Source organism: Symphalangus syndactylus, chromosome X (assembly GCF_028878055.3).
Source record: "Symphalangus syndactylus isolate Jambi chromosome X, NHGRI_mSymSyn1-v2.1_pri, whole genome shotgun sequence".
Lineage (NCBI taxonomy): Eukaryota > Metazoa > Chordata > Mammalia > Primates > Hylobatidae > Symphalangus > Symphalangus syndactylus.
Window position 1 is genome coordinate 29598451 of NC_072447.2, and position 25015 is coordinate 29623465.

General features: G+C 40.8%; 2 protein-coding genes across 16 annotated transcripts in view; one reads left to right on the plus strand and one right to left on the minus strand.

Annotated features, from left to right (window-relative positions):
- PIR (pirin) overlaps positions 1-8887 on the minus strand; it is a 105395-nt gene extending 96508 nt beyond the window's left edge. For 2 of the 8 annotated variants that reach the window (XM_063634556.1, XM_055267600.2), the window contains exons 1-2: positions 7560-7752; positions 6553-6700 (exon numbers count right to left, since the gene is read on the minus strand). In XM_063634556.1, coding sequence (XP_063490626.1) covers positions 6553-6648 — 96 coding nt within the window. In that variant the 5' untranslated portion in view covers positions 6649-6700; positions 7560-7752. Of the gene's footprint in view, positions 1-6552; positions 6701-7559; positions 7753-8542 lie in introns of those variants that run through there. The other 6 variants (XM_055267601.2, XM_055267598.2, XM_063634555.1 and 3 more) reach the window with 6 other exon arrangements.
- A 21-nt stretch (positions 8888-8908) lies between these two features.
- The window catches only part of BMX (BMX non-receptor tyrosine kinase), a 63637-nt gene continuing 47530 nt past the window's right edge, over positions 8909-25015 (plus strand). For 3 of the 8 annotated variants that reach the window (XM_063634550.1, XM_063634551.1, XM_063634552.1), the window contains exons 1-5: positions 8922-9046; positions 12247-12385; positions 16264-16377; positions 23855-24001; positions 24839-24943. In XM_063634550.1, the coding sequence (XP_063490620.1) occupies positions 12338-12385; positions 16264-16377; positions 23855-24001; positions 24839-24943 (414 nt within the window). In that variant the 5' untranslated portion in view covers positions 8922-9046; positions 12247-12337. Of the gene's footprint in view, positions 9047-12246; positions 12386-16263; positions 16378-23854; positions 24002-24838; positions 24944-25015 lie in introns of all 8 variants that reach the window. The other 5 variants (XM_063634549.1, XM_055269237.2, XM_055269238.2 and 2 more) reach the window with 5 other exon arrangements.

The window sequence follows — 25015 nt, forward strand, 5'->3', positions numbered from 1 at the left end:
ATCTTCTTAAAGAATACCTAAGTAATCCTGAATAGATTATTGGTAGAAATATGGACAGTAAAGGCCATTCTGATGAGGTCTTAGACAGAAACATGTTATTGAAAACTGAAGGAAAGATTACCCTTGTTATAAAGTGGCAAATAACTTGGCTGAGCTGTGTTCATATCCTAGTGTTTTGTGGAAGGTAGAACCTGTAAGCAATGAAATTGGATGTTTAATTGATGCTATTTGTACACAGAGCATTGAGGGACCAGGCATATAATAAAATGCAAGAAGAGAGAATTAATTTAAAGGCAGAATTGTTAATCAAAAGAGAAGCAGAACTCAAAGATTTGGAAAATTCTCAGCCTACCCATATTATAAAAAATGAGAAACATGCTCAGGAGAAAACACCAAGGGTGTGGCCAAATGACCATTTCACCATTTAATAAGGAGCTTTGTCAGCCATCAAAACAGAAACCAGGACCTATTGTTCAAGACAATGGAAGAACGATCCCAATTTCAGTGCCAATTTTCTGTCTTAGTCTGTTTGAGTTGCTATAACATAATACTATAAACTGGCTGTATTATAAACAACTGAAATCTATTTCCCACAGTTCTGGAGGCCAAGAAGTCCAAGATTAAGGCACCAACAAATTTGGTGTCTGGTGAGGGGCCAACTTTCTGGTTCAGACACAGTGCCTTCTAGCTGTGTCCCACATGGTGGAAGGAGCCAGCTAGCTCTCAGGGGTCTCATTTATAAGGGCATTAATCCCATTCCTGAGGGTTCTGCCCTCATGACCTAACACCTCCCAGAGGCCTCCCCTCCTAATACCGTCATATTGAGTGTTAGGTTTCAGGATAGGAATTTGGAGTAGGGAAGACACATAGATTCAGACCAAATCAGTACTATTTGTCATACTTATTGCCCATTTGATCCTTCTGGTCACCAATCCATGAAATATGAACACACATAGGAAGAAAGCCAGCACAAGAAAGAGACTGAAGAAGCTAGGGGGCTGATTGAGGTAAGAGTCAGAAGGATAAATTGATTATCTTGCCAGAAAATTCGAGATATGTGTAAGACACACTTTCCCTCCAAAAAGTAAGAATATCTTGCATTAGACTGTTGTGCTAAAGTGTTATTTGCAGTACTGGGTATTAGTCCTTGTCAAACTTCCTAATATTCTCTAAACATTTAGCACGGATTCAATAGCATGTAAAATAAACGTGTTATCTGTAGACAAGATCTAATTTATAAAACTCTGATTTTCTAAAATGTTTTCACTAAGTCCCCAATTCATTCGCATCTTTCTCTCTCTACATATCAAATTGACAATCTCTTAACATTTTTGAACCACATGAGAATTTCTTTTCATTCAAATAGTTCTAAATCCTTTAGCTGCTGAATTCAAGTGGCAGCTTCCAATCTACTTCTTTTAGTCTCTTAAGGCCAATCAGGCCGGGCGCAGTGGCTCATGCCTATAATCCCAGCACTTTGGGAGGCCGAGGCAGATGGATCCCTTGAGGCTGTGAGTTAGAGACCAGCCTGGCCAACATAGTGAAACCCTGTCTCTACTGAAAATGCAAAAATTAGCCAGGCGTGGTGGCTGAGGCACGAGAATTGCCTGAACCCAGGAGGCAGAGGTTGCAGTGAGCCGAGGGAGACAGAGTGAGACTCTGTCTCAAAAAACAGAAGGTCAATCAAAACTTGTGGCCACCACCCCCCCTCAGGCATGTGGTACTCCCATAATAAAGCCTGGAATTTTATTTACAACAGGAAGCACTGGAAGTAGCTACCAAGAATAATAGTTCCTTGAGGATGGGACCGATGCTATGCTTTTTTATGATGCTCCACTGAACTTACAATAATTCTGTGTACATAAAAGGTACTCCATAATATACCGAGTGGTACTTGTTTTAGGTCCATGGTGTCTCTTGTAGCTAGTTGTGTTCACATGATTGAATCTAGCTACAATGTAGAAGTTGCAGGGTGGAACTTCTAGGAAAATTCCTTATAAGAGGAGGATGGACAGCAGATGAGTATCATTTTGCCCTTCCCCTCTTCCTCCTTTCTTTGCCAGAGGGTAAATGGTTGCCATTTCCCTAACAGCTGTCTTGGACTATAAGGCGATGCACTAAGAATGTACTAAGAATTATGACCTAAGATAGAGTGAACACAGGTCCCTGATAAGAGTGGAAGGCCACCCTGGAGTGCCTATTTTGGCACTTTACAAAAGAGAAACAAACACTTACTTATGTATATCATTGGTTTTGGATGATGCTTTCTGTTACATACAGTTGAACCTAATCCTAACTGATATAAGGGGAATAATGCCTATGGTAGTAGCCAAGAATCAGGTGATTCTAGGTCAGCCTACATCAAGACAATATGGCAGCAGCTGAAGGAACAGGCTCCTCAAGATAGACTCCAACACCTCAGGCGACCTTCTGGATTTAATCAGCCTCTATATTGGAACCTGGGGATAACAATGAGAAGGCAGAAGGAAACTGCAGCACATATCCTAGACTGAGATCTAGATACAGCCTTGAATGGACTTGAGCTGTGACTATATGGCCCACTTCCTTGACTCAATATCTAGAGACCTTGATAATGAAAAGCACCATCTACAGAGGCTAAATCAGTGAAGAACAAGATTAGCCAGGGCTATTTGATGATATTAAGGGATTTTTAAAATTTTTGTAAGTGTGATAATGAGATTGTAGTGTTTTTTTTCTAGTTATCTTTTAGAGATACAAACTGAAATATTTATAAGTGAAATAAAATAATGGCTGGAATTCTCTTCAAAATACTTTGAGGGTAGAAATGGATGATAATATAGATGAAATAAGATTGCCATGAGTTGATTATTGTGGATGCAAGGAACATGGAGATTCATCATACTATTTCTCTACTTTTCTATGATGATTGAAATTCTTCATTAACAAAATAAAAATAAGAGTGACCCATGCAGAATCACATTCCACGGAGGAGTGTCTGGTAGCAGGAGTGGGCATAGAAGCAAGTGCAGATTAGTAGTGGATTTCCCTCCTGCTGGGAGCACAGAGGAACCACTCCCTAGCACCTATGCTACTCAGCCATTCAAACTCCAGTCTGGCTAGCCTGGCCCATGTATTACTGTGATGAAGGGTGTGGGCCAGCCCCACTCCATCTCTTCCTTGTTGTTAAATCACAGAAAGGCTCAGTGAGAGCATTGTAAATTCCTCTTCTATCTCCACATTTGCAGTCAAAGGAGTCAAAACACTTGCGGCCGTGAATATTGAGCACTGTTGTAGATACTATGCTAAAATAGTTCTGGGTCCAAAGTTTATGAGATATTTCTTTAGAGACAGAAGCTTTGGTGCAGAGTTTGAAAAATAACCTCTTGGTCGGGCGCAGTGGCCCAGGCCTGTAATCCCAGCACTTTGGGAGGCCAAGGCGGGCGGATCACCTGAGGTTGGGAGTTTGAGACCAGCCTGACCAACATGGAGAAACCCCATCTCTACTAAAAATACAAAATTAGCCAGGCGTGGTGGCGCATGCCTGTAATCCCAGCGACTCAGGAGGCTGAGGCAGGAGAATCGCTTGAACCAGGGAGGCGGAGGTTGCGGTGAGCCGAGATCACGCCATTGCACTCCAGCCTGGGCAACAAGGGCGAAACTCTGTCTCAAAAAAAAAAAAAAAAAAAAAAAAGAAAGAAAGAAAGAAAAAGAAAAAGAAAGAAAAGTAACCTCTTGATGTTAGACAGATGCTTTCATTCTCTGCTGATGGGAGGGTTAGGGAGTCTACTTTTCTGGCAAGTTGGTAGTATGTAGAGTGCAAAAATAACATGGCAACAATCTAAATGGTCAAAAATAGATTCATGAGTAAGAGAATAATGCAATGCTTATACACGGGACATGGCATAACTATTAAAATGATGTTTATGAAGAATTTATAATAACATGGGAAGTCCTTATGCTACTATTGTTAAATGAAAAAAACATTGGAACACAAAATTGTTTATTCTATATAATCCCATGATGTAAAATATACAATTATATGGAAACAAACAAACAAAAAGACCCTTTGTCTCAATAGTAATTAAACCAGGCTGATGGGAATAGGAATGATGCCTATCCATTTATTTTTCCTTAGGGTAGAGTCATACATGGGGTACAGGAGATCTGAATCAGTAAAATATGGGGATCTTTAAAGCGTAAGTTATCAGCCACGGACTTTTACCTGGCACCACTGATAGAAGTCAGAGGGGTTGTAAACTTGGACTGCTAAAAAATTACATCTTTATTGTCACTAACCTCTACTAATTTTTTTTCTGTTTTTTTTTATTGTGGTAAAATATACATAACACAAAATTTAGCATTTTAACCATTTCAAGAGTATGGTTTTGTGGCATTAAATATATTTACATTGTGCAACCATTACTGTCGTCTCCAGACTGAAATTTAACTTCTTCAATTATGAATGTAGTCAGTGCACCACAGTAAATTACCAGTACGTGTGACTGTGTCACCAATTGAAATCAAAGTTATTTTCATATCACATTACAGTTGTTAGTAGATATATCGAAATATCATTAACGTTCTTCACAGCTTTGAAATTCAGCAGTTACTAGAACTGCCACCCAATTGTGTTATTTAATGTAAAATTACCAGATTATGAAATAGTTTTTAAAATTGTTCTTAACCATGTCTCAGTATAAAAGTTTTCCTTGGTAATCCTATATATTTTATTTTAGTAATCCTATGTATTTTATTTTATGTATTTTAAAACATTGCTTTCAGAAGAAATTGATAGGTTTCATCAAACTGCCAAAGGGATTCACAGGACAAAAACAATAAAGAAATTCTCAGCAGATGTGTTCCTGACAGATGGGCTAATTAAAGTGTTAGCTACCCTCAATATATAATAGTGGCTTACTAACAGGTGTGTTTGGGGCCCCAAAATTCTTTCCAATTGTTCTGTTGGTGATGTAGCCTAGTAGAATATGATACCACCTCCACCTGCATCTCCCCAACACTCCCTGTGCATTTAGTCATTAGAATAATCTTGTTTGCAGGTATCCTTCAGAAAATACTGTTTGATGGACCGCAAAAGACATTCAGGTGTAAACAGGAAGCTAATTGGAAAGAGAAGTGGCCTGATGGGGCTGATGGAGAGTTGCGTTGATAGTTTTTCCTCTGCCTCAGTGGCCAATCAACATTACGCTAGGTGAAATAAGCCAGGCACAGAAAGACAACTACTGCATGATCTCACTCATATGTGAAATCTAAAAAAATCAAACTCACAGAAGCAGAAAGTAGAATGGTGGTTACCCCGGCTAGGGGATGGGAGGATATGGAAGGAGAGATGTTGGTCAAAGGATGCAAAATTTCAGTCAGGAGGAATGAGTTCAAGAGATTCATTGCACAAAATGGTGACTATAGTTAATAACAATGTATACTTGAAATTGGCTAAGAGAGACTTTAAGTGTTCTCATCACAAAAAAAATAAGTATGTGAGCTAATGAATATGTTAATTAGCTTGATTTAGCCATCCCACAATATAGACACCTATCAAAACATCATTTTGTACATCATAAATATATACAATTTTTATTTGTCAATTTAAAACATAACTAAAAAAAATGAACCCATCAAAAATGTAGGTCAGCGCTCATTGAGGAAGGCCAGGAGTTTTTTAGAACCCTATAAATACATTTCAAAGATTAAAAAGTTGAGAAAGTAACCCTTTTAAAGCTTAAGTCGAGCAACAAAGTAGCATGAAAATTATCAGAGTAGAGTTTAAGAAGAGGGACAAACCAGTCTCACTTTTCAAAATGGAATCTATCTCTGTAATGTATTTCTTCTATTAGAAAATGTTTTGGGGATCTGATATGGTGCTAGGGGCTGTATTCCCTGGGCTATGACCACCATCTGATACCTTTCTGTGCATGTAAGACTTATTTCCCCCACAAATCCCAAATTTCCCATATTCAAATGAAAACATTCTCTAAAGTTGAAAGACATCTACCTAATCTATAATCACCTTCTCTGAGAGCTAGACCCATCTACACGTGTCCCTCACCAGATATCTACAGAGTTGGGTCCCAACAGTCTCTCAATGAATCTAAATCCTTGGCAACGGCAGATTGGCCAGGAGTGGAGACCTGATCTATGCTGAACCAATCAGATTCTCTCTCCTAGGAATTTGGAATTGAGAATCAGAGTTACTTCCTGGTGCTTTGAAGTGTGGGCAAATAAACTTAGGGGCTGTGGGGTGGGCATGTTTGGCGATATGCATGCTGAGGCCGATAGCACGTCAGCCCAGGGGGGCACGCCGGTGTGCAGAGAGAAGCAGAGACATTTCCTGAAGCTCAGCTGCACCTTCTGCCCAAGACCTCTGTATTCACATTACAGAAACCCCCTTTGGGCTGGGGCTGGTTTGCCCCCAACTGCAAACTTTAAAGTTTGCACTTACGCACCCCACAGGCCAGCTCATGACTATCTTGGCCCCCTTTTCCCAAATCACCATCAACATCCCACCAGTCCCTTCTGAAAAGAAAACAAGGAACGGCCACCCAAGTAGCATACCTCGGGTCGGCCAATGCTTCTTCGGACCCTCGCTCCAACCCCTTCCGGCTGCTCCCGGCTGAGCACTGAGAGAGTAACTTTCTTGGAGGACCCCATATCGGAGTCTAAAAAGAGAGTATTCTGATGCTGAGCTGTAGAGGATGGAGGTCTAAAGGAAGGACAACAAAAAAAGAAGTCATAAAGGATAGAACATCCACGGACTACAAAATAAATGATATTAAGATTAGATGCACAAAATAGCAGCAGCTACAATTTGTTGATGTCTTACTATGCGCAGGGCCTGGGTTAGGTGATTTAAAACAACCATAATGATGGTGAACATGTATGCATACCTACTAGGTGCCCAGTACCCCACCAATTATTTACAATTATCTCATGTAATCCTACAGTCATCTTGTGCAAAGGTTAGCAATATAGTCATGTGCCTGCCGCATAATGACATTTAGGTCAACGTTACACAGTCAACAATATATGGACTGTATGTATGACAGTAGTACCATAAGACTATAATGCCATATTTTTGTGTATCTTTTCTATGTTTAGGTATGTTTAGATACACAAATACTCACCATGGTGTTGCAGTTGCCTCAGTATTCAGTACAGGAACATGCTGTATGGGTTTGTAGCCTTGGAACAATAGGCTATACCATATATCCTACTACACACCTAGGTTATACCAGCTAGGTTTGTCTAAGTGCACTCTAAGATGTTTGCACAACGACAAAATCACCTAACAATGCATTTCTCAGAACATATCCCCGTCATTAAGTGAAGCATGACTTTAGCAGCTCTGTTGGCCACTTACTAAAAATCTCCAATGAACACTTTATCTTTCTTACTTCACTGAATTCTCTCGATCTCCCACCCCTTCCCCAGTGCCACTCATCTGTCAGCCTCACTGGTAGCACCCATGAGGTAGCTGCTACCAATGAGGCTGACAGATGGGGGGAGGTTTGTGTGGTGCCTTAGAGAACATGGAGAAAAACAAAGAGGTCTCTAACTCTTACCAGAACATGCTGAAGATCTTGGCATTAAAAGGGATCTTCGAGGGTCATTGAATTCAAAGACCCATCTATTCCTGAAGTTCAGGGCCAACATTTTGGGCAAGAAATCTTTCAGCTTACTCATGAAGTCTTCTAGAGCATAAGCAAGTCATGGACCAGCTGCTCTTGGCAATGTATCTCATATTTCAGGACTTACCTATAGCCAGAGTTTGTTATTCGAAAGTCTTTTCCTCTTTGGGAGGTCTAGGTTCTAATGGACTATCCCAGGAGGAATATAATCAATCCCTTTTCCACTTCAAGTGTTTGCAGACAGTACCCCCAATCCCTTAAATCTTTTCTTCAAGTGAAATATACCCAATTCCTTCAAAGATTCCTACTGAAACGAAGAGAGGTGCTTTGGCAAAAAGCAGACTCTGGAACCAGACAGCCTAGGTTTGCATCTCAGCTTCACCACATATCAGCTGTGTGACCTGAGGTTCTCTGTGGCTCAGTTTTATCTGTAAAATGGAATGATAAGGCTGCCTACCTCAAAGGGGTGCAGTTAGTGCTATGAGAATGTTAGCTGCTGTTATTCAGAAGGGCTCTACTCCACAATACCCTCCACTTAGTCAAGGCCTACCCTAAAATGTATCCTCCCTGAATAGTAATCAATAAATATTTATTGGGTGATGGGATGTAAGGCGCAGAAACGAGCTTAATACTCAAAGCAGTACAGGCCGGTCATCACCTACATCGAAGCAACCAGAAAGTATCTTTATCCCCATCTAGATTATGTCTGGGTCCTTCTAGACTCCTACGATTAAATTGTATGCATGTGAACAACTGATGAGGTACTTAGATCTCAGCGCTTTGCAGAAAGAAAAGCCGTCTACCATTTTCAGCAAATTTCGTAGTACAATTTAAGTATCTCTTGTTATCTCCCCTAGGAGTCTAAAGTGAGTTAGGGAAGGCAGGATTTTGCAAACTGATGGCCAGCATTCCCTCACCTAGTGGACCCCTGCAGGGGCCCCAGGTACTCACGCAGCGGTAGCGGCACCTGGAGCCTTAGCGGCGGGGTTGGGGGGGACGCGAAGAGCCGCCGGGAGCGAGTGCAGGGAGGGCAGGTTAAGAGAGTGCGGGTCCCGTCGCCTCACCGTGACTCAGCGCTTCGCGGCCGGCGGCCTAGAGGAGGCGGGAGGCGGGAGGCGGGAGGCGGGAGGCGGGCGGCGGGCGGCGGGAGGCGGGCGGCGGGCGGCGGGCGGCGGGCGGCGGGAGGCGGGAGGCGGGAGGCGGGAGGCGGGAGGCGGGAGGCGGGAGGCAGGAGTCTATGGGTCTCGGAGGCCCTGGGGCTCCGCCCTAGGGAATGTCACTCCACTCTCGCTCCGCCCTACGCCTCGCCCAGGCCAGCTTGGCGGCCCTTTGGCCTCCCTGCCTCTCGTGCCGGGAAGAGATGCTCACTCGGGTAATTTAGGGGGCACTTGCTGTGCTCCAGGAGGAAATGTGTGGCCCGGGTAGGTACTCTAATCGGTGCTCCGGTCGGTCTTGTGGGAAATCTGTTTTTAACTGTAGTCTCCCTGTCACCCCGCCCGCGGAGCTTGGCGGCACGGATTCCAGTGCTGCCTCCACCGCTGGGAGGCACCACTTGGCATGACCTGGGACAGGTGGCTCAGCCTGTTTGTGCCTCTGGTTCCTCCTCTATAAAATGAGGATGGTGATGATAATAGTGCCAGCCTCATAGGGCTGCAATGAGAATTAAATGAGCCTGTCACATTCTAAGCACTACAGAATCGTTTGTTCCATAGATAAGTTGCCTGCTGTTTGTCAGTTAGAATTGCGAGAGAAGGAGTGCGGGAGTGGGGGCGGGCAGCCATATGTCTTTATTCCCGCCTGAAGAGAAGGCACGCTCTAGTGGGGGGATAATTGGTTAAGAGTTTGTATGTTGTTGGAACACAGTAGGCAGGCGTTGCAGAGTTTTCCCAGGAGAATGAGGAGCTGGCACAAGCCAGTGAGGGGATCTAGTTCATTACTAGGATTATTAACTGGTGGTACAGGCATAGCTGCAGTTTCTGTTCTCTAAACAACAGAAGGCTCATTGCCTGGTTTTGAGAAAGGAAAGACAGTGGTGTCTCTAAAATAAGGTTGGCAAACTTTGTCTGTGAAGGACCAGATAGTAAATACTTTGACTTTGCGGGCCATGTACATTCTCCAGTTTGCCTTTGTAGCAAGAAAGCAGCCATAGATAACATGTAAATAAATGAATGTGGCTGTAGTTCAATAAAACTTTAATTATGAATACTGCAATTTAAATTCATAAAATTCATACAATTTTGAGTTCATATAATTTTTACTTGTCATGAAATATTATCCTTCTTTTGATCTTAAATGTAAAACCACTTAAAATGTAAAAACCATTCTTAGCCCTCTGGCTACACAGAAATAGGTAGTGGATTACCTACTCATTTTGGCTGCAGGCCTAGTATGCAGATCCCTGCTCTAAAAGAACAGGTTAGTAGAGGAACGAACACTTTTCTCTGGGCTTTTAAAGTATCAGTGGGGCTTAAACCCGTCCTCATCACCTTACTTAGGCGGTTCAAGGCTAACTGAGATAATACACATGAACATTAAAAGTGCTATGGAATAACAAAGTATTGTTTCTTATCGTCATTGTAACTAGTTCTGCAACTGTCTCCTCCACCTCTGCAACTGTAATAGGTGTACTAGGAGTGAAGGTTTCTCCTCTTTGTCTCTCAGAAGCCAGTTACAGGTAAAAGCTAAGTCCAAGGGTGTACATGGTTAGAGCAATGCAGGAATTCCATTTACAGGCCCCTGCAGAAAAAAAAAAAAAGAAAAAAGAACAAGTCTGAAAAGGCAGAAGACTAAAATGAGGAGAAACAAAGGTGAGAGAGGGAAGAATTCTTACAAATGAACAAAGGGCGTATAATGTTTCACTGTAACAGGGTCCTGTTTTGAGATGAGAACTGTGACCCTGTGTATTAAGCTTTGAGCACTTTTTCACAGTCATTGACATCCAGATCAAGATGTGGAGTAGGCGGCTAAATATATGAGTGTGTAGACAGACTGTTGATCACCTTTGGAATCTTGGGAAGCATAAAGAAAACTCATGCTGATATGACAATGAACAAAGCCTTCCCTAAATGATTCCAAATAACACCATTATAATCTTTAAAGACAACCACATTATTTACGTACTTTGACTCTTTTCTTTTTTATTCAAGAATTCCATTTTCCTCCTCTGTAAAACTTACTGAATTTCTTTTCAAAGATACATATTATAGAAGTACATGGGGCCAGGCGCAGTGGCTCACGCCTGTAATCCCAGCACTTTGGGAGGCCGAGGCAGGCAGATCACCTGAGGTCGCGAGTTCGAGACCAGCCTGACCAAAATGGAGAAACCCTGCCTCTACTAAAATTACAAAATTAGCCAGGCATGGGGGCGCATACCTCTAATCCCAGCTACTCGGGAGACTGAGGCAGGAGAATCGCTTGAACCCGGGAGACGGAGGTTGCGGTGAGCCGAGGTCGTGCCATTGCACTCCAGCCTGGGCAACAAGAGTGAAACTCCGTCTCAAAAATTTTTTTAAAAAAAAGTACATGGACACCTTAAACACTTCATTATTTTTGTTTCTTTCTTCTTCAAGCCATCAACTCAAAAATTCTTTCTTGTAGATTTTGTTAATTTGCCCTTCAGGGCAGTGTAGCTGCTATTCATTAGATGACAAATGTCTCTGAAATATTCCATATTAAAGACTCAGACTCATTGAACCCAGGAAATCAATTGGCTCCAAGTCAAGGACTGATTATTTTGTAAATGCTGGTTTACGAAGGCCATAAATACACTGGGTGTTTAAAGACATCCAAAGATATCCAGAAAAGATGAGTACATGTGACTCCCATATCCACTCTCATGAGAGCATTCTGCACAGACACGGTCTGTTCCATCGACCAGTGCTCTGACCCAGAAGCTACATGTGATCAGCTGTTGCATGAAACTCATAATTGTGCTTTTCTCTATCTTTCCCTTGGGTTTTTGGCAGTGTCTCCGAAAAAAAAAAGCTTATGACCCTTTCCTTTGAGCCACAGAACTTTCTAGAATCCATCACAAGCAAAATACTCTCAGGCCTGAAAGGCCAATTCATCTCTGAACCAGGAAACTGGAGAAATTTAGGTGAATGATTCCCCTGATACTTACCTCAATTACCCTGATAACCTTTCTCAGTTTTCAGCTTTTGTAAAGTTTTGTCTTCTGGCTCAATGGAGGCTGCTTTCTAGATCACAGTATTGGAGTAAAAATTAAAAAATAATTTGAATAACTAACAACCTCTAGTTAATGTTATGTACATTAACTAGTGTTTATGGATTAAGTGTACTGATGTCCACAACTTACTTTGAATGCACCAAAAAATAACAATAGTAGCAATAATAATAGGAATGACAACAAAGTGAATTAATGGATGAATAGAGAGATGGATAAACGGATTGATATATGGCAAAGCAAATACAGCAAAATGTTAATTGTAGAATCCAGATGGTGGTGTATTGGTGCTTTAACTTTTTTTAACTTTTCTATATTTTGAAATGTTTCATGATACAATCTTAGGAAAAAAATAATTTGAGTCACAGTGGGAATCAGAACTAGAAGGATTCCAAAACGTTATACCCCTTTGTCTACTTTCTTTGTTTGCAACTCCAGCACCTTGTACACAGTAAATGAAGTGACTCTCTGTTGAATTGAGCCGTTAAACTAAATTCCAAGCTGCAAGATCACTTCCAAAGCTGGCAGGATGCTTCCAGAGTATGAGTTGGTGATTTATTTCTGTGAAGGCCAGATAGTAAGTATTTGAGATTTTGTGAGCATACAATCTCTGTCTCAACTATTCAACTCTGCCGTTGTAGACTGAAAGCAGACATAGACAACACTTGACAGTTTGCCAAGTAGAGGACACCATCAATGCAGAGGCCGTAGGGCAGGAATAGTGGCTGTGTTCCAATAAGTTTTATTCACAAAAACTCATGGGGCTCATAGTTCGCCAACTCCATGTAGACCACAAATACTTACCTCCCACTAGAAAAACAGGAGTAAGATTGACAAAATGCCAATAGTCTATGTAAAGGTTTCATGGGTGACAGGACAGGACATGGGTGATAACAAAAGGAAACAACAAACATTTTTGTGTCTACCTCCACCTCCTACTCACCCATTTCCTTTAATTAAAAACAGGGCAGTTTGTTCCGGCACTGAACCTGAGGTTTGATATGCAAGCACCCTTAGGAGAGGTGACATGTTAATCTTCAATTCTAGTAAGTGTGAATAATTCCCATCAGATCCCAACTTACAAGCAGATTATTTTAGCACCAGAAGGAATACATGCAGGAGGTACTGGAGTGATGCCCCCAAAGAAGAGATACCCGTAAGCAAAGTTCAAACTGCAGAGATAAGCTGTTGGAGCCCTTGTGTCTTACTCTTTAGTGAGGAGAGACAAATAATAAAGGTAATAAATAAGTAAATTATGCATTATGCTATAAGGTGATGAGTCCTGTAGAAGAAAGAAAACATGGAGCAGAGTAGGGGAGATTGGAGTGCAGGGTGGGGGGTGAGGCTGTGATGTTAAACAGGGTGGTCTGTGTAGGGCTATTAGGAAGATGCCATTAGAAGCAGAACCTGGAAATGAGGACATGAGCCAGTCAGATATCTGGGACAGTTTGCCAAGCAGAGGATACTGCCAATGCAATGGCCCTGGAGCAGATGTTGCTCAGAATATTGGAGGAGTAGAAAAGATGCCAGTTTTAGGAGTGGTAAGATGAAGTAGAATAATCATGTGATGATGTTAGAGACAGTCCTAGGGGACCAGAACAGGGGGGACAAGTGAAGAGTTCAGACTGGAGACGTGCTAAGATGTGACTTACATTTAAAGAGTCACTCTGGCCACTCAGTGGAGAATAGACTGCAGGGGCAAGAGTGGAAGAAGGAGAACAGTCGGGAGACTAGTACAATATTCCCCCTCGGGGTGGTGGCAACTCCGACCAGTAGGTGGCAGTAGAGGTATTGAAAAGTGGCCAAACGGGGTACATTTGAGGCTAGTGCTAACCTTATTTCATGAAGGATTGAACGTTTGGTGCAAGAGAAGGGTAAAAATTAAGGATGACTCCATACTCTTTAGCTAGAGCAACTGGAGGGGGAGAGTTCCTATTAGCTGAGAAGAGGAAGACTGTAGGAAAAACTAGTTTTGTGGGGGGGTGTGAATCAGGAGGTCAGCTTTGGACAAGTTTTGACATATATATCAGATATCCCAAGTACAGATGGACAAGTTGACAGTCAAACATGAATCTGGAATTCAGGGAAGAGGTCCTGGCTGTCATAAGCATATAGATGGTGTTTAAAGCCATGAGTCAAGTGAATTTTTTAAAGTGAGAGAAAAATACAGGTCAGCCACAAGCCAGAAGGACTCTGATTATCTCATTTTCTTTCTTCCCCTCTCTCTCTCTCCCCTTCCCCCTTTCTCTCTGTCTCTGACAATGGATTCTACCAGGTTCTTTTTTATTTTAAAAATGTAAGCACAAGTAAACAGGCTTGTTCACATCATGAAGTCAAATTATCCCATGCCATGTCCCTTTAGTTGTGGTCTGCTAAAGGCTTGCATGAACAAGCTTAGGAGAAAATTCCTAAAATTCTAACTAAGTAAAGATGACAATGCAGAGTATAATTTGAGTAAATGAAGTCATATTATCGTAATAGCAGGTTGCCAAAAGTTAGGATGTAACTAAACTCATGGAAAATACAGAGCCAAAGAAACAGGAGAAGTAGCAGAGGAAGTGAATCAATAGAATAAGTAAATAAATCAGTGACATTTTGCCTTAGAGGAAACCACTCCTCTCAGCTGCCCTTGGGTGTTTTATGCCCCAAGAAGGGATGGAAGTCCCAAGAGATTGTGCCCAGGTGTTTCCACTGTTATACAAACTGTATCAGTCCATTTTCATACTGCTATGAAGAAATACTCAAGACCGGGTAATTTATAAAGGAAAAGAGGTTTAATGGACTCACAGTTCCATATGACTGGGGAGGCCTCACAATCATGGTGGAAGGTGAAAGAGGAACAAAGGCATGTCTTACCTGGTGGCAAGCAAGAGTGTGTGTGCAGGGGAACTGCCCTGTATAAAACCATCAGATCTGGTGAGACTTATTCACTATCATGAAGACAGCACGGTAAAAACACCCACTCCCATGATTCAATTACCTCCCACCAGGTCCCTCCCACAACATGTGGGGATTATGGGAACTACAATTCAAGATGAGATTTGGGTGAGGACACAGCCAAACCATAACACCAACTCCTCCTTCCCCTACCCTAAGTTTACTTTTTATTCTAGAACTGAACTTTTGCCATATTACTATATATAAGTTGTGGAGTAAATACAAATTGCCACGTGGAAAAGGAAATTAATTAGCAGAGTGTAGAATTAATTTATTTGGGCAGGTTGTTATGCTACTGTTGCCCTGCTTCACCCTTAATTTTTTGAATGACTACCCACTATATTCCTAAAGAATGGAGAGCTATTTGGAATCCATCAGTGACTTTAATTTGCTATTAGAATTTAAGTTACGCTCTTTTGAATTCTTCTGAAGGACTCCTTTCCCTTCCCAAAATTCTAGTTTCCAAACTGAAATATTAAAAAATATTTCTGCAAGTTATTTTTCCCATACTCTACTGTAATTAAACCATTATTTGTGGTTCCCCCACCACACACACACATAAGCCCCTTGAAGATGTGGGCTGCCTCTCTTCTGTTTGCTCTTGTGTCTCCAACCCCTAACGGAATGCTCAGCACATGGCAGGTTCTCAAATAAGACTTGACTGAAAGAATTAACAGAAATGATGCTAATTCCATGTACACCCAAAAGAATACCTCTTTGAAAGTCAGTAGCTTCACTCTCCTCTGCCAACCCAAGACTTCTTCACATCATAGATACTTACAGATAAGTTACACTAAGCAACAATTTATAAGTAAACACAGTGTATCAATGCATGCCAAAAGGATGATTACTTTTCTTGGCTATCCATAGCAGGACATAAAATATGTCCTTAGATTTATTACAAATGGCCAGCCAGTATGCACCAGAGAAAATGGTGGAATGGGGGAAGCCAAAAGTTGTGAGTCTGTCATAATGATGTCAAGTGACACACTTTTTCATTGCGATCTGGGTGTACCATACCTTAGCAAAAACAATCTATTTTCCATTTCTGGATTTCGTAATACTTTAACCTATATAAATAAGCTCCTTTTCCATCATATGAACTGTTCTTACAGATTTTCTGGCCTTCCTTTGTCCAAATGTTGAGTTGAAGTTTTCATTGCATATTCTCTGTGCACTTTGGCATTACCTAATGGTTTCCTGGCTCGTGTGAGAGAAGTCAGCGTCAGCAGTCGGGTTTTGCTGAGATATTTTCTTGTCCTTTCCAGCACAGAGCTCTACAAACAAAGGCAGGGTTATCACATGTACCCAAGAGCTGCCTGGGAAAAGTGGGAGCTATAGTTATCAAAACTGGAAACTTTATGAAGTATGCTTTTGTCTCCGTTTTTGTTGCGTTCAATCAGATCAACAAGTGTTGGCTAAGTGTTGAGCGTGGTTTCCTGTGGGATTGTGTAAGGCTCTGTAGGACAATAAACGTGTTGGGGGCACTGAGTAATGTAGCCATTTCTGACCCGGCAGCCAGGAAAATGTGAAACAATTTGCTTCTGGAAACAGGACGGCCGGGGCTGTGTTCCTGCAACAGCAGACCAACCACCGCGGCAGACCCAGGCAAGCACGGAACAAGCCGAGATGGTGCGTTTAAGCGGCAGGTGGCTACTCAGTGTCATGTACTATGGGGAAAATAGGTTTGGTTCCCGGTGTTGTGGGGCCTGAAGTTACAAACTTTGGGAAGCTCACTTTAAGAAAAATAGTAACAACATTTTTAATATGAAATTGCTAGGGCTTTCTCTGGGACTTTAGATGGGACCAGGTAATTTGGAGGTCAACGGCTGAAACTGCTATAATTTCACTGTAAATTCACTCCTTGCTCAAAATCTCAGTTAGGGAAGCTATCAGATTGTTTATGTATCACCACCAGTTCTATCTAGCTTTGTGTGCATTCTCTGCTAATTTTCTCCGTCCTCTTCTTTAGGTATTGCCTTTCCATAGCCTTTCATATTGGCCTCATAACTGTTTCCAAAGAGACATAGCAATGTTGCTTATACCTTCTTTAACTGTGTTTTTATGATGTTACTTTAGCTACAAATATTTGCTCTTAGGTTCCTGAGGTCTCCCTAAATCAAGTGCTTTGTGTATTTTAGATGGAGATAGACAGGTGGGAGGGAGGTGAACCATACAGTTGTACTCACATCCATATAATTTTGAAAGATTTTGTGGGCCGCAATGATTTCATTGGATTTGAAAAGGAGTACAACTTTGTGGTCCATGTAAGTGCTTCTCAAGCTTTCCTGTGCACATGGATCACCTGGGGATCTTGCTAAAATGAAGACCTGGCTGCGTGAGGTCTTGGTTGGGAACTGAGAGTCTGCATGTCTAATGAGTGCCCGGATGATGCAAGTGCACGGACCACACTTTGAGTCACATCCAAGCATTTATTTGTAGGAAATGTGGTGGCACAAATACACAGTCAATAAGGGGATGGTTCAACCTCATTTTATGGTAACTCGTCTCAGGATGGAAAGTCTGCGACAAACCTACTATGGACTGGTGTTTGTTGACATGGCAATACATGAGGAGGTCTTCCTGCCTCCTATTATCTCCTATACCCAGGAGCTGGGGACAGAGGGATGGGAAGTAAAATTTTATCATAAAAAAAATTTTATCCTGTTAAAAAAATATTATTATTTCATTGTCTTTAGTTTTTTAACTTTGCTATGGTCTTTTTTAAAACTTTGCCTATGGAGTGATGAGAAGGGACATAAGTTTTTAGAATATCTACTAGGGTGTTTGGCATTAGGCTGCCATTTTCTCTTGACTACTCATAACCCTTCGAAGTGGTTATTGTTTCACTGCCTTTACAGATGGGGAAGCTGAGGTTTAGCTGGGTTAAGTAACATGACAGGTTCCATAGAGACAGAGCAGGGATTCGAACCCAGCTCGGTGGTTTCACTTGCACTAACCGGCATCATGAAAGCAGTGTTACATGTTTAATTCAGCATGAGATGCTAGCTCATGGATTTATTACTTTTTGCTTTTCTCCTAAGGAAGGTGCCCAGAGAGAGTGCCCTAGGCAGAGGAGAGGGAGCAGAAAGAAAGAGGTTACTGAAAAGAAGAAAAGACTTAGAAAAGCTCTATGGGGCACTGAAGATTAATCTCACACCTAAAGCAAAACTTAGCTCCAAAAGGACTAGCATTAAGATTCTTGCCTTCTTTGTGAGAAAATGATCTTCCCAAAGTGTCTGGTTTTTATACACTTATTTTGGATCAATTAAGGTCTGATGCTCCAAGATGCTGAGAATTTGACTGTCAATGTTAAAAGATTTCTGTCCATATCATGCCAAGATCAACTTTAACTTTCCCTCTCCTGCATAACATCATGTGAAATAAGGATCTGTCAGGTTCTGTGAAGCCGGTATTTGTCTTTGGCCAGCATCCTAAGGCTTTTTGAACCACTTTACTTGATTCTCAGTCAAACTTTTTGTTCTTGTTTAAACCTACCATCACATTTTGTTCAGTTATTTAGCAGGAAGATAAGCGGGCCTGGCATTTGGGCAAATATTTGAAGATCAGGTTTGTCACAGGGCCCTCCAGTTTCCCTTCCAGATCCCGCCCCACTTGGAGCGTCTTCCCTTTCTTTCCCACCCTTCCTGCTCTACTGCCCTCCCACCACATGTATTATTTTAACATCTTGACACCTACCAAAATCTTTAGCTATATGGCATGTAAAGTAAGAGAGGATAACTAAACCAAGTCAAAGGGTAAGGAATTGCTATCCTTATCTCTGAATTTTAAAAGATAAATCTTTAAAGGCACCACCCTGAGCCAGTCAGGGAATACACTTCCTGGTTGAGGGAACTATCCAGTGGCTATTTAACTAGATAACCCTATCTCCCTTGGTATCCTGTTTCCTGCTCCCCTTCTGTACCACTGAGAATTTATTCCAACTTTTGAGGTTGTATGTTCTTACCTATTTTCAGAATGCGGTTTCAAATTTTGCTATTTAACACTGCCTTTCAGCAGGAGATTCCTATTGAAAGATTATAGGTAACATCTTTCTGATATTTCCAATAAAATGTCTCTTGCACGGGTCTGTTAAGACTCAAATTTATGGGTAGTTTCACCAAACTATGTCCCTTAGCAAAGCTGTAGTATGTTTGGCTGAACACACAGATATCTCCTACTCTGTTTACTGCCATCATGGAGTGGATGGTGTACAGGTATGACACCTGAAGCTGGCTCCCAGGGCCATGCCTCTTAGGTCACTGGTTAACAGTACTGGCTAAGTCACTTAGGCTGCTGGGGCTCAGTGTTACATCTGTAAAATGACTTCTAGGTTTCCTGTAAGATTTGACATCCTATGACTGCCTTCCTGTATTTAGGTTAGAGCAATCTCTGGTTTAGGAGGGTCACACAGCAGGTATGTCCTTCTCTAGCATTAGTAGCATGGTCACGAATATGGGCTGTGGAGTTAGACTGCTGGGATTCAAATCTAGCTCCACCCACTAGCAGTGTGACCTGGGCAATTTATTTATCTATTGCAGCTCCATAAGCTATAAGCAGGGAGTGATGTTACAACTTACTCTATAGGGTGAATGTGTCACAACCTACCCCATGGGCTGGGAGTATCACAAAATATCCCATAGGGTGGGGGTGTTCTGGCCTACCCCATAAGGTGGAGGTGTCATGACCTACCCCATAGAGCAGTTGTGACCAGTAAACTCTAAACAGCCTAGCACATAGTAAGCCCTCCTTAAGCATTGGCTAGGATCATTATCATAAAATCACTCTCATCCTTCAAAGTCTAATTTCAATGTGCTCCCTTCTAAAATACCTTACTTGATTACCTTAAGAAAAAAACAACTTTTCTTTCCTTGGACCTTTCATAGCAAAGCGAATAGACTCTACTCTAGCACCTACATTTTTCCCCCATCTTTTCTTTTTTAAAACGTAGTTGGTACCCACAATGTGCCAAATACTTTCACATAAGGTTTCTCATTTAAGTCCCGTAAAGTAAGAGAGTTGTTACCTATCTCATTTTACAGACCAGAAAACTGAAGGTTAGTGCAGGGAAGGGGTTTGGCCAGGGTGACAAAGTTTACAAATGACAGTTCTGTAACCTCTTCCATGCCTTCCGAGTCTGCCACCCCACAGCAATCTTGCATATTAATTAGTTATGCAGCCTATCTCTCAAACTTGTTCATCGTCACTCAAGGCCACGGACAGCTGATCTTTATTTCTGGAACCAGTCACTCAATGTTGGACACACTGTAGGCTCAAAATCAAGTGTGCCAAATAGAACTGCCAACTTGAACTTCTTACTCTCATGACATCATTTCCTTCTAAATCCTAAAAAACTATAGTGATTACAAGTCATGTTAATTCAACACACATCTTTTATGTATGTAAGAGGTTACCTAATGGCTGCTGGCTTCCTTACAGGAAATACTATATTTATTTCTGCCAGGTTTTTGTGTCTCCTCTGTGCCTTAATTGCTTTCTAGTTTCATCTGTTTATGAAAATAGGCAGCCTGGGCTATTTGGTAAGCAAATTGATAGGTCTATTCTATGTGGGTGGTAATGTGAGAGTCCACCCAAATCCCACTAGCTCCACTATGGAAATAGATTTCTTGTTAATACTGACTGGGTTTAGGATCTCATTTTACTATAAAAGGTTTTTTGTTTCACCTTCCCAACTGAATTTTCCTTAAATAAGCATAAGGAGAGCAGGGTTTGCTAGTTGTTGGACAGGCATTTGACTTAACAGTGAGCCCTGTTTATTTATTGTCAAAATACGAGGGGGGAAGATATTGCATTCCTAAAAATTAATCATCAGCAACTATCCAACTATCCTTCTATATCAAGAGAGACCATAGGAATGTTTTCAAATGAGAATTTAGGCCATGTAGAGGAGAAAGGAGAAGTATAAGGAAGGGACAGAAATAAATAGAAGGAGAAAGGCAAGTCCAAGCCTGAGAGGAAACCACATGGTTTATCTTAGAAGAAACTGATTTGGAAACGAAAAAAGCTTGAGTTATCAAGGCGGGGTCCTTCAAGACTGTTAGGAAGCCTCAGTAGCCCAGCTCAGGGACTGGAGCTTTGAAGGACTGTTCCTCTTGGATGGGTACCTCAAAAATGTGTGGCTTCAGGTGTGTGTTACATGAGAACAACATATTACAGACTCAAGTGCACAGTATGTGAACCCATCTTTGAGAAAATAAGCATATATACACAAATATTTGACAAGAAAAACATCTAGAGATGTGCTGTGTTTTTCTTTTCCCTGTCTGTATCTCTTGGCTTTATAGAATAAACATATATTGCATACGAATCTTAAAATGAAAGCAAAAAAATGTATGAAGAGTAGGATTTTGAAATGAACAATTATGTTGAAATTTCACAAGTTATATTTCATCAGATGCAACAACGCTTGTAAACCCTTGGAGGTTTACTGGAGAAGGTGCTTGAGGGCTCAATACCTTCCTTTTTACTCAATGTTCTTCCTTTCAATATACGAGGCAACTTTGTGAATTTGTCAGTGGTCTCTGTGACTCATCTTATTAATTTTTTATATAAAATTCCAAAAATTCTCACCTTTAGTGTGATGCACATAAAAGCTTTATTTTTCTTTCTTTATTATTATTATTTTTTTAGAAGACAGGGTCTCAGTCTGTCGCCCAGGCTGGAGTGCAGTGGCGTGATCCTCCCGCCTCAGCCTCCCTAGTAGCTGGGACTACAGGTGCATGCCACCATGTCTGCTAATTTGTTAAAAAAATTTCCTAGAGACAGGATCTCACTATGTTTCCCAGGCTGGTCTCAAACTCCTGACCTCAAGTGATCCTCCCTCCTCAGCCTCCTAATGTGCAATATGCTGGGATTACGGGCATGAGACACTGTGCCCCGCCTAGGTGTGAAAGTTCTATAGATAGAAAAATATGTATACCAGCACCTAGTACTGGGAAAGACTGAATAGCACCTTGGACATTGGAATTTTTACATTTTTAAAACAGTGTTGTTAATGTCACAAATTGATTCAGCATCTAAAAAAATTAAAAAGTAAAGTTTCTATTCAACTAATTGGATCTATTTAATTAGCAATCTGCTTTGAGGAATGATGTTTCAGCTGTGGATATAAAAAATTGACAAGAGTTTTCACAGTTTTCTCCTTCTGCTTCATTAGTAAAATACAGAAATATAAAAGGCCAAAGTACCCTACAGCTATGTCCAGTGTGATATTGCCTCCCCAAAGGAGGCTTTCACTCAAAAAAAGTAGACCCTCATTGTTTCCATAAGTCTCTGAGCAAATTCTCTTCTGGCCACAGACTTTGGATGTAGAAAATAAGCTTATTTGGGCAGGTGGATATGTAGAGTTCACAATGGAAGCAGAGATAAAAGGAAGGCATAGGCTCTACTATACCCTGGTCTCTGCCCTGTCTTTGATCACTGGGCAAAGAAACCGGTGACTGTGGCAAATAGCACCCACTGTACTCAGAAGAAACCCATTATACTTTTGTGAAAGAATTATCCTTTTTAAATAGCTAAAACAATACCCAAGCAAAAAGTAACTAAGACTTTATTATATCGAATGGATAAGATTTCCACTACTTCTGTCTAAAAATCAAATAACGCCCTTGGAGGACATTTTAGGAATTAATAAATAATCTTTCGTTCTGTATAGTAAATAATCAAAGCTGGTTTTCTTAATTCCACTTTGAGAGTTGTGTGGTCTATGTTAGGAGGAAAGCTGGCTGGAGCCAACCATGGTTAATTCAATGCCAGGCTGTATTTCTTAGTCTCCCTTTCATTTCACTCTTCTGCCATAGTGGGTCAGGCCAGTGAGAATAAAATGTACTCAGGCCAGTGAGAATAAAATGTCTCTTGCACGGGTCTGTATGGGTAGTTTCACCAAACTATGTACTCCCAGGCCAGTGAGAAGTGCCCTCTAGTGATTGGATGGGTTCACTTGGCGCCCGCCTCCATGCAGACAGAGCAATGCCTGTGTGGGTGCTTCCTGATCAAGACTGATGAGTGGGATGCAAATATCTTCTTTTTAATGCATGACCCTGGCATAGCCAGAGGGAATATGAGTGATGGTGCCTCAAAGCAGTAACTTTTTGCTTAGAGCTTGAGAGTCAAAGTTAAGGACCCACACGTATACTTCGGCTCTAGCGAGTCTAAGGTGAGTAAAGCCTTCAGATTATCAATAAAGAAAGATTTTAACTATTGGGCATGTGAATTCAAATAATGATGCAATTTCACAAAGCAAAGAAGAATATAAAAAAGTTTGTCTCTCTGGCCTACTGCTCAACATTGCTACTTTTCATGATCAGACCTGATATCAGACTGAGGGTTGAAGTAACTGTTAGTAGAACTAGAAAATTAATGCATTTATTTTTCAGAAATACCTTAAGTTTTAATGTTTTACGTGATTTTGGGATAAAAAGGAAGGGTCTTTTTGCCTTGTAAATGTACTCATTTTTTCAGTTCTTTTAAATCTCTTTTGATAGCATCTGTTAGTGCACCCTCATATATTTTCCTGATTTTATCTTATCTTAGGCATTCGCTGTGATTTTAAATTCTCATAGATATTGAAAATTATACCTGTGTAATTTATGTTAAAGATCTGGTCATGATCAGGGGCTGCGGGTGTTATTTACAATAATGTCAGTGTCTCATGGTGGTTTGGGTAATTTGGTCAAATTACTGGCCATTACTTCATAAATTGCGAGCTGTCTGGAGTTAAATTTTCTAAAGTTTTATTATATCCAATTCAATTCAACCAACACATATAGAACGTTTAAAGAGTAAGGAGCATTTTGATAAGGGGGTCTGAAGAATGGGGCAAAGATGATGAATTTATTATCCACAGTGGGAGGAGTCAAATGTATAAAGTGCTTTTTAAAAATCAACATATTTATAAAACCCAAAGCAAAGGCATCAGAAAAACTGTAGCTATTGTGTAATTTATTCTGTAATCCTAAATCAGTCTCATTTAGTAAAATTAGCGTTTATATTATCCCTTAATAGGAAATCGTTGAGGAAAAGATATGAAGGTTAAAGAGAACTTACCTAGATGCTGCAAATACTCATTTTAATTATTTATTTTGTTTAGGATGATAATATGGATACAAAATCTATTCTAGAAGAACTTCTTCTCAAAAGGTCACAGCAAAAGAAGAAAATGTCACCAAATAATTACAAAGAACGGCTTTTTGTTTTGACCAAAACAAACCTTTCCTACTACGAATATGACAAAATGGTAAGACATCATGTGTTCCATTATTTTTATACTATTTATTATTTTTCCTAAGTCTCCACAAAGTACTTGATCATAATGAAAGAATATCAGGTTTCTTAACTTACACAGTGAAGATCCTCTTCTATCCACTCATCACATGACCTTTTCTTAATGAAAGTATAATGAATTCAAGATAAAGGATTTTAAAACATTAGTTAACTTTACTAAGGCAAATTATAACTTTAGAACAGTGGTTCTCAACTGAGGGCATTTTTGCTCCCCGGGTGACATTGGGAAAAGACTGGAGATATTTTGGGTTGTTCCAACTGGGGGATAGGAACAGTAAGTGTTAAAGGCATCTAGTGAGTAGAGGCCAAGAATGCAGCTAACCATCCTGCAGTGCACAGGACAGTCCTCACAACAAATAATTACCCAGCCTTAAATGGCAATAGTGCTTTAAAACAATGCTAGAAATGAGACTATTCCTGTACAGTTGAGAATTCTACTATAGTAAAAATACTGAAATACTGTCATAAAGTTGAGCCAAAATGAAGATGCTTTGCAGAAGTTAAATCTTGATTTTCCTGAGTATATTAACCACATGGTAGGTGATTTGAAACACATTTCAAGATAATCAAACAAGATTATTAACCACTGGAATATATGTGTTTGTGTCCAGACTCAAGGAATAGATTGTGTTGTCATTGGATTTTGACTATTACGGGGTAATAGGAAGTGACTCTCCATTGCCCACCCCCTACCCCAATCTCCCTTTCAAGCATAACTTGAGCTTTATGCCTTTCCTTGTGCACCAGGATATATTGCAGGAAGTATCTTACATTTTGTTTTTTAATTCAGAAAAGGGGCAGCAGAAAAGGATCCATTGAAATTAAGAAAATCAGATGTGTGGAGAAAGTAAATCTCGAGGAGCAGACGCCTGTGGAGAGACAGTACCCATTTCAGGTAAAGGGAAGAACGACATTGCACTGGGTGGATAGTTCTTCCTTTAATTTTTCTATCGTGAACTCAGTATAT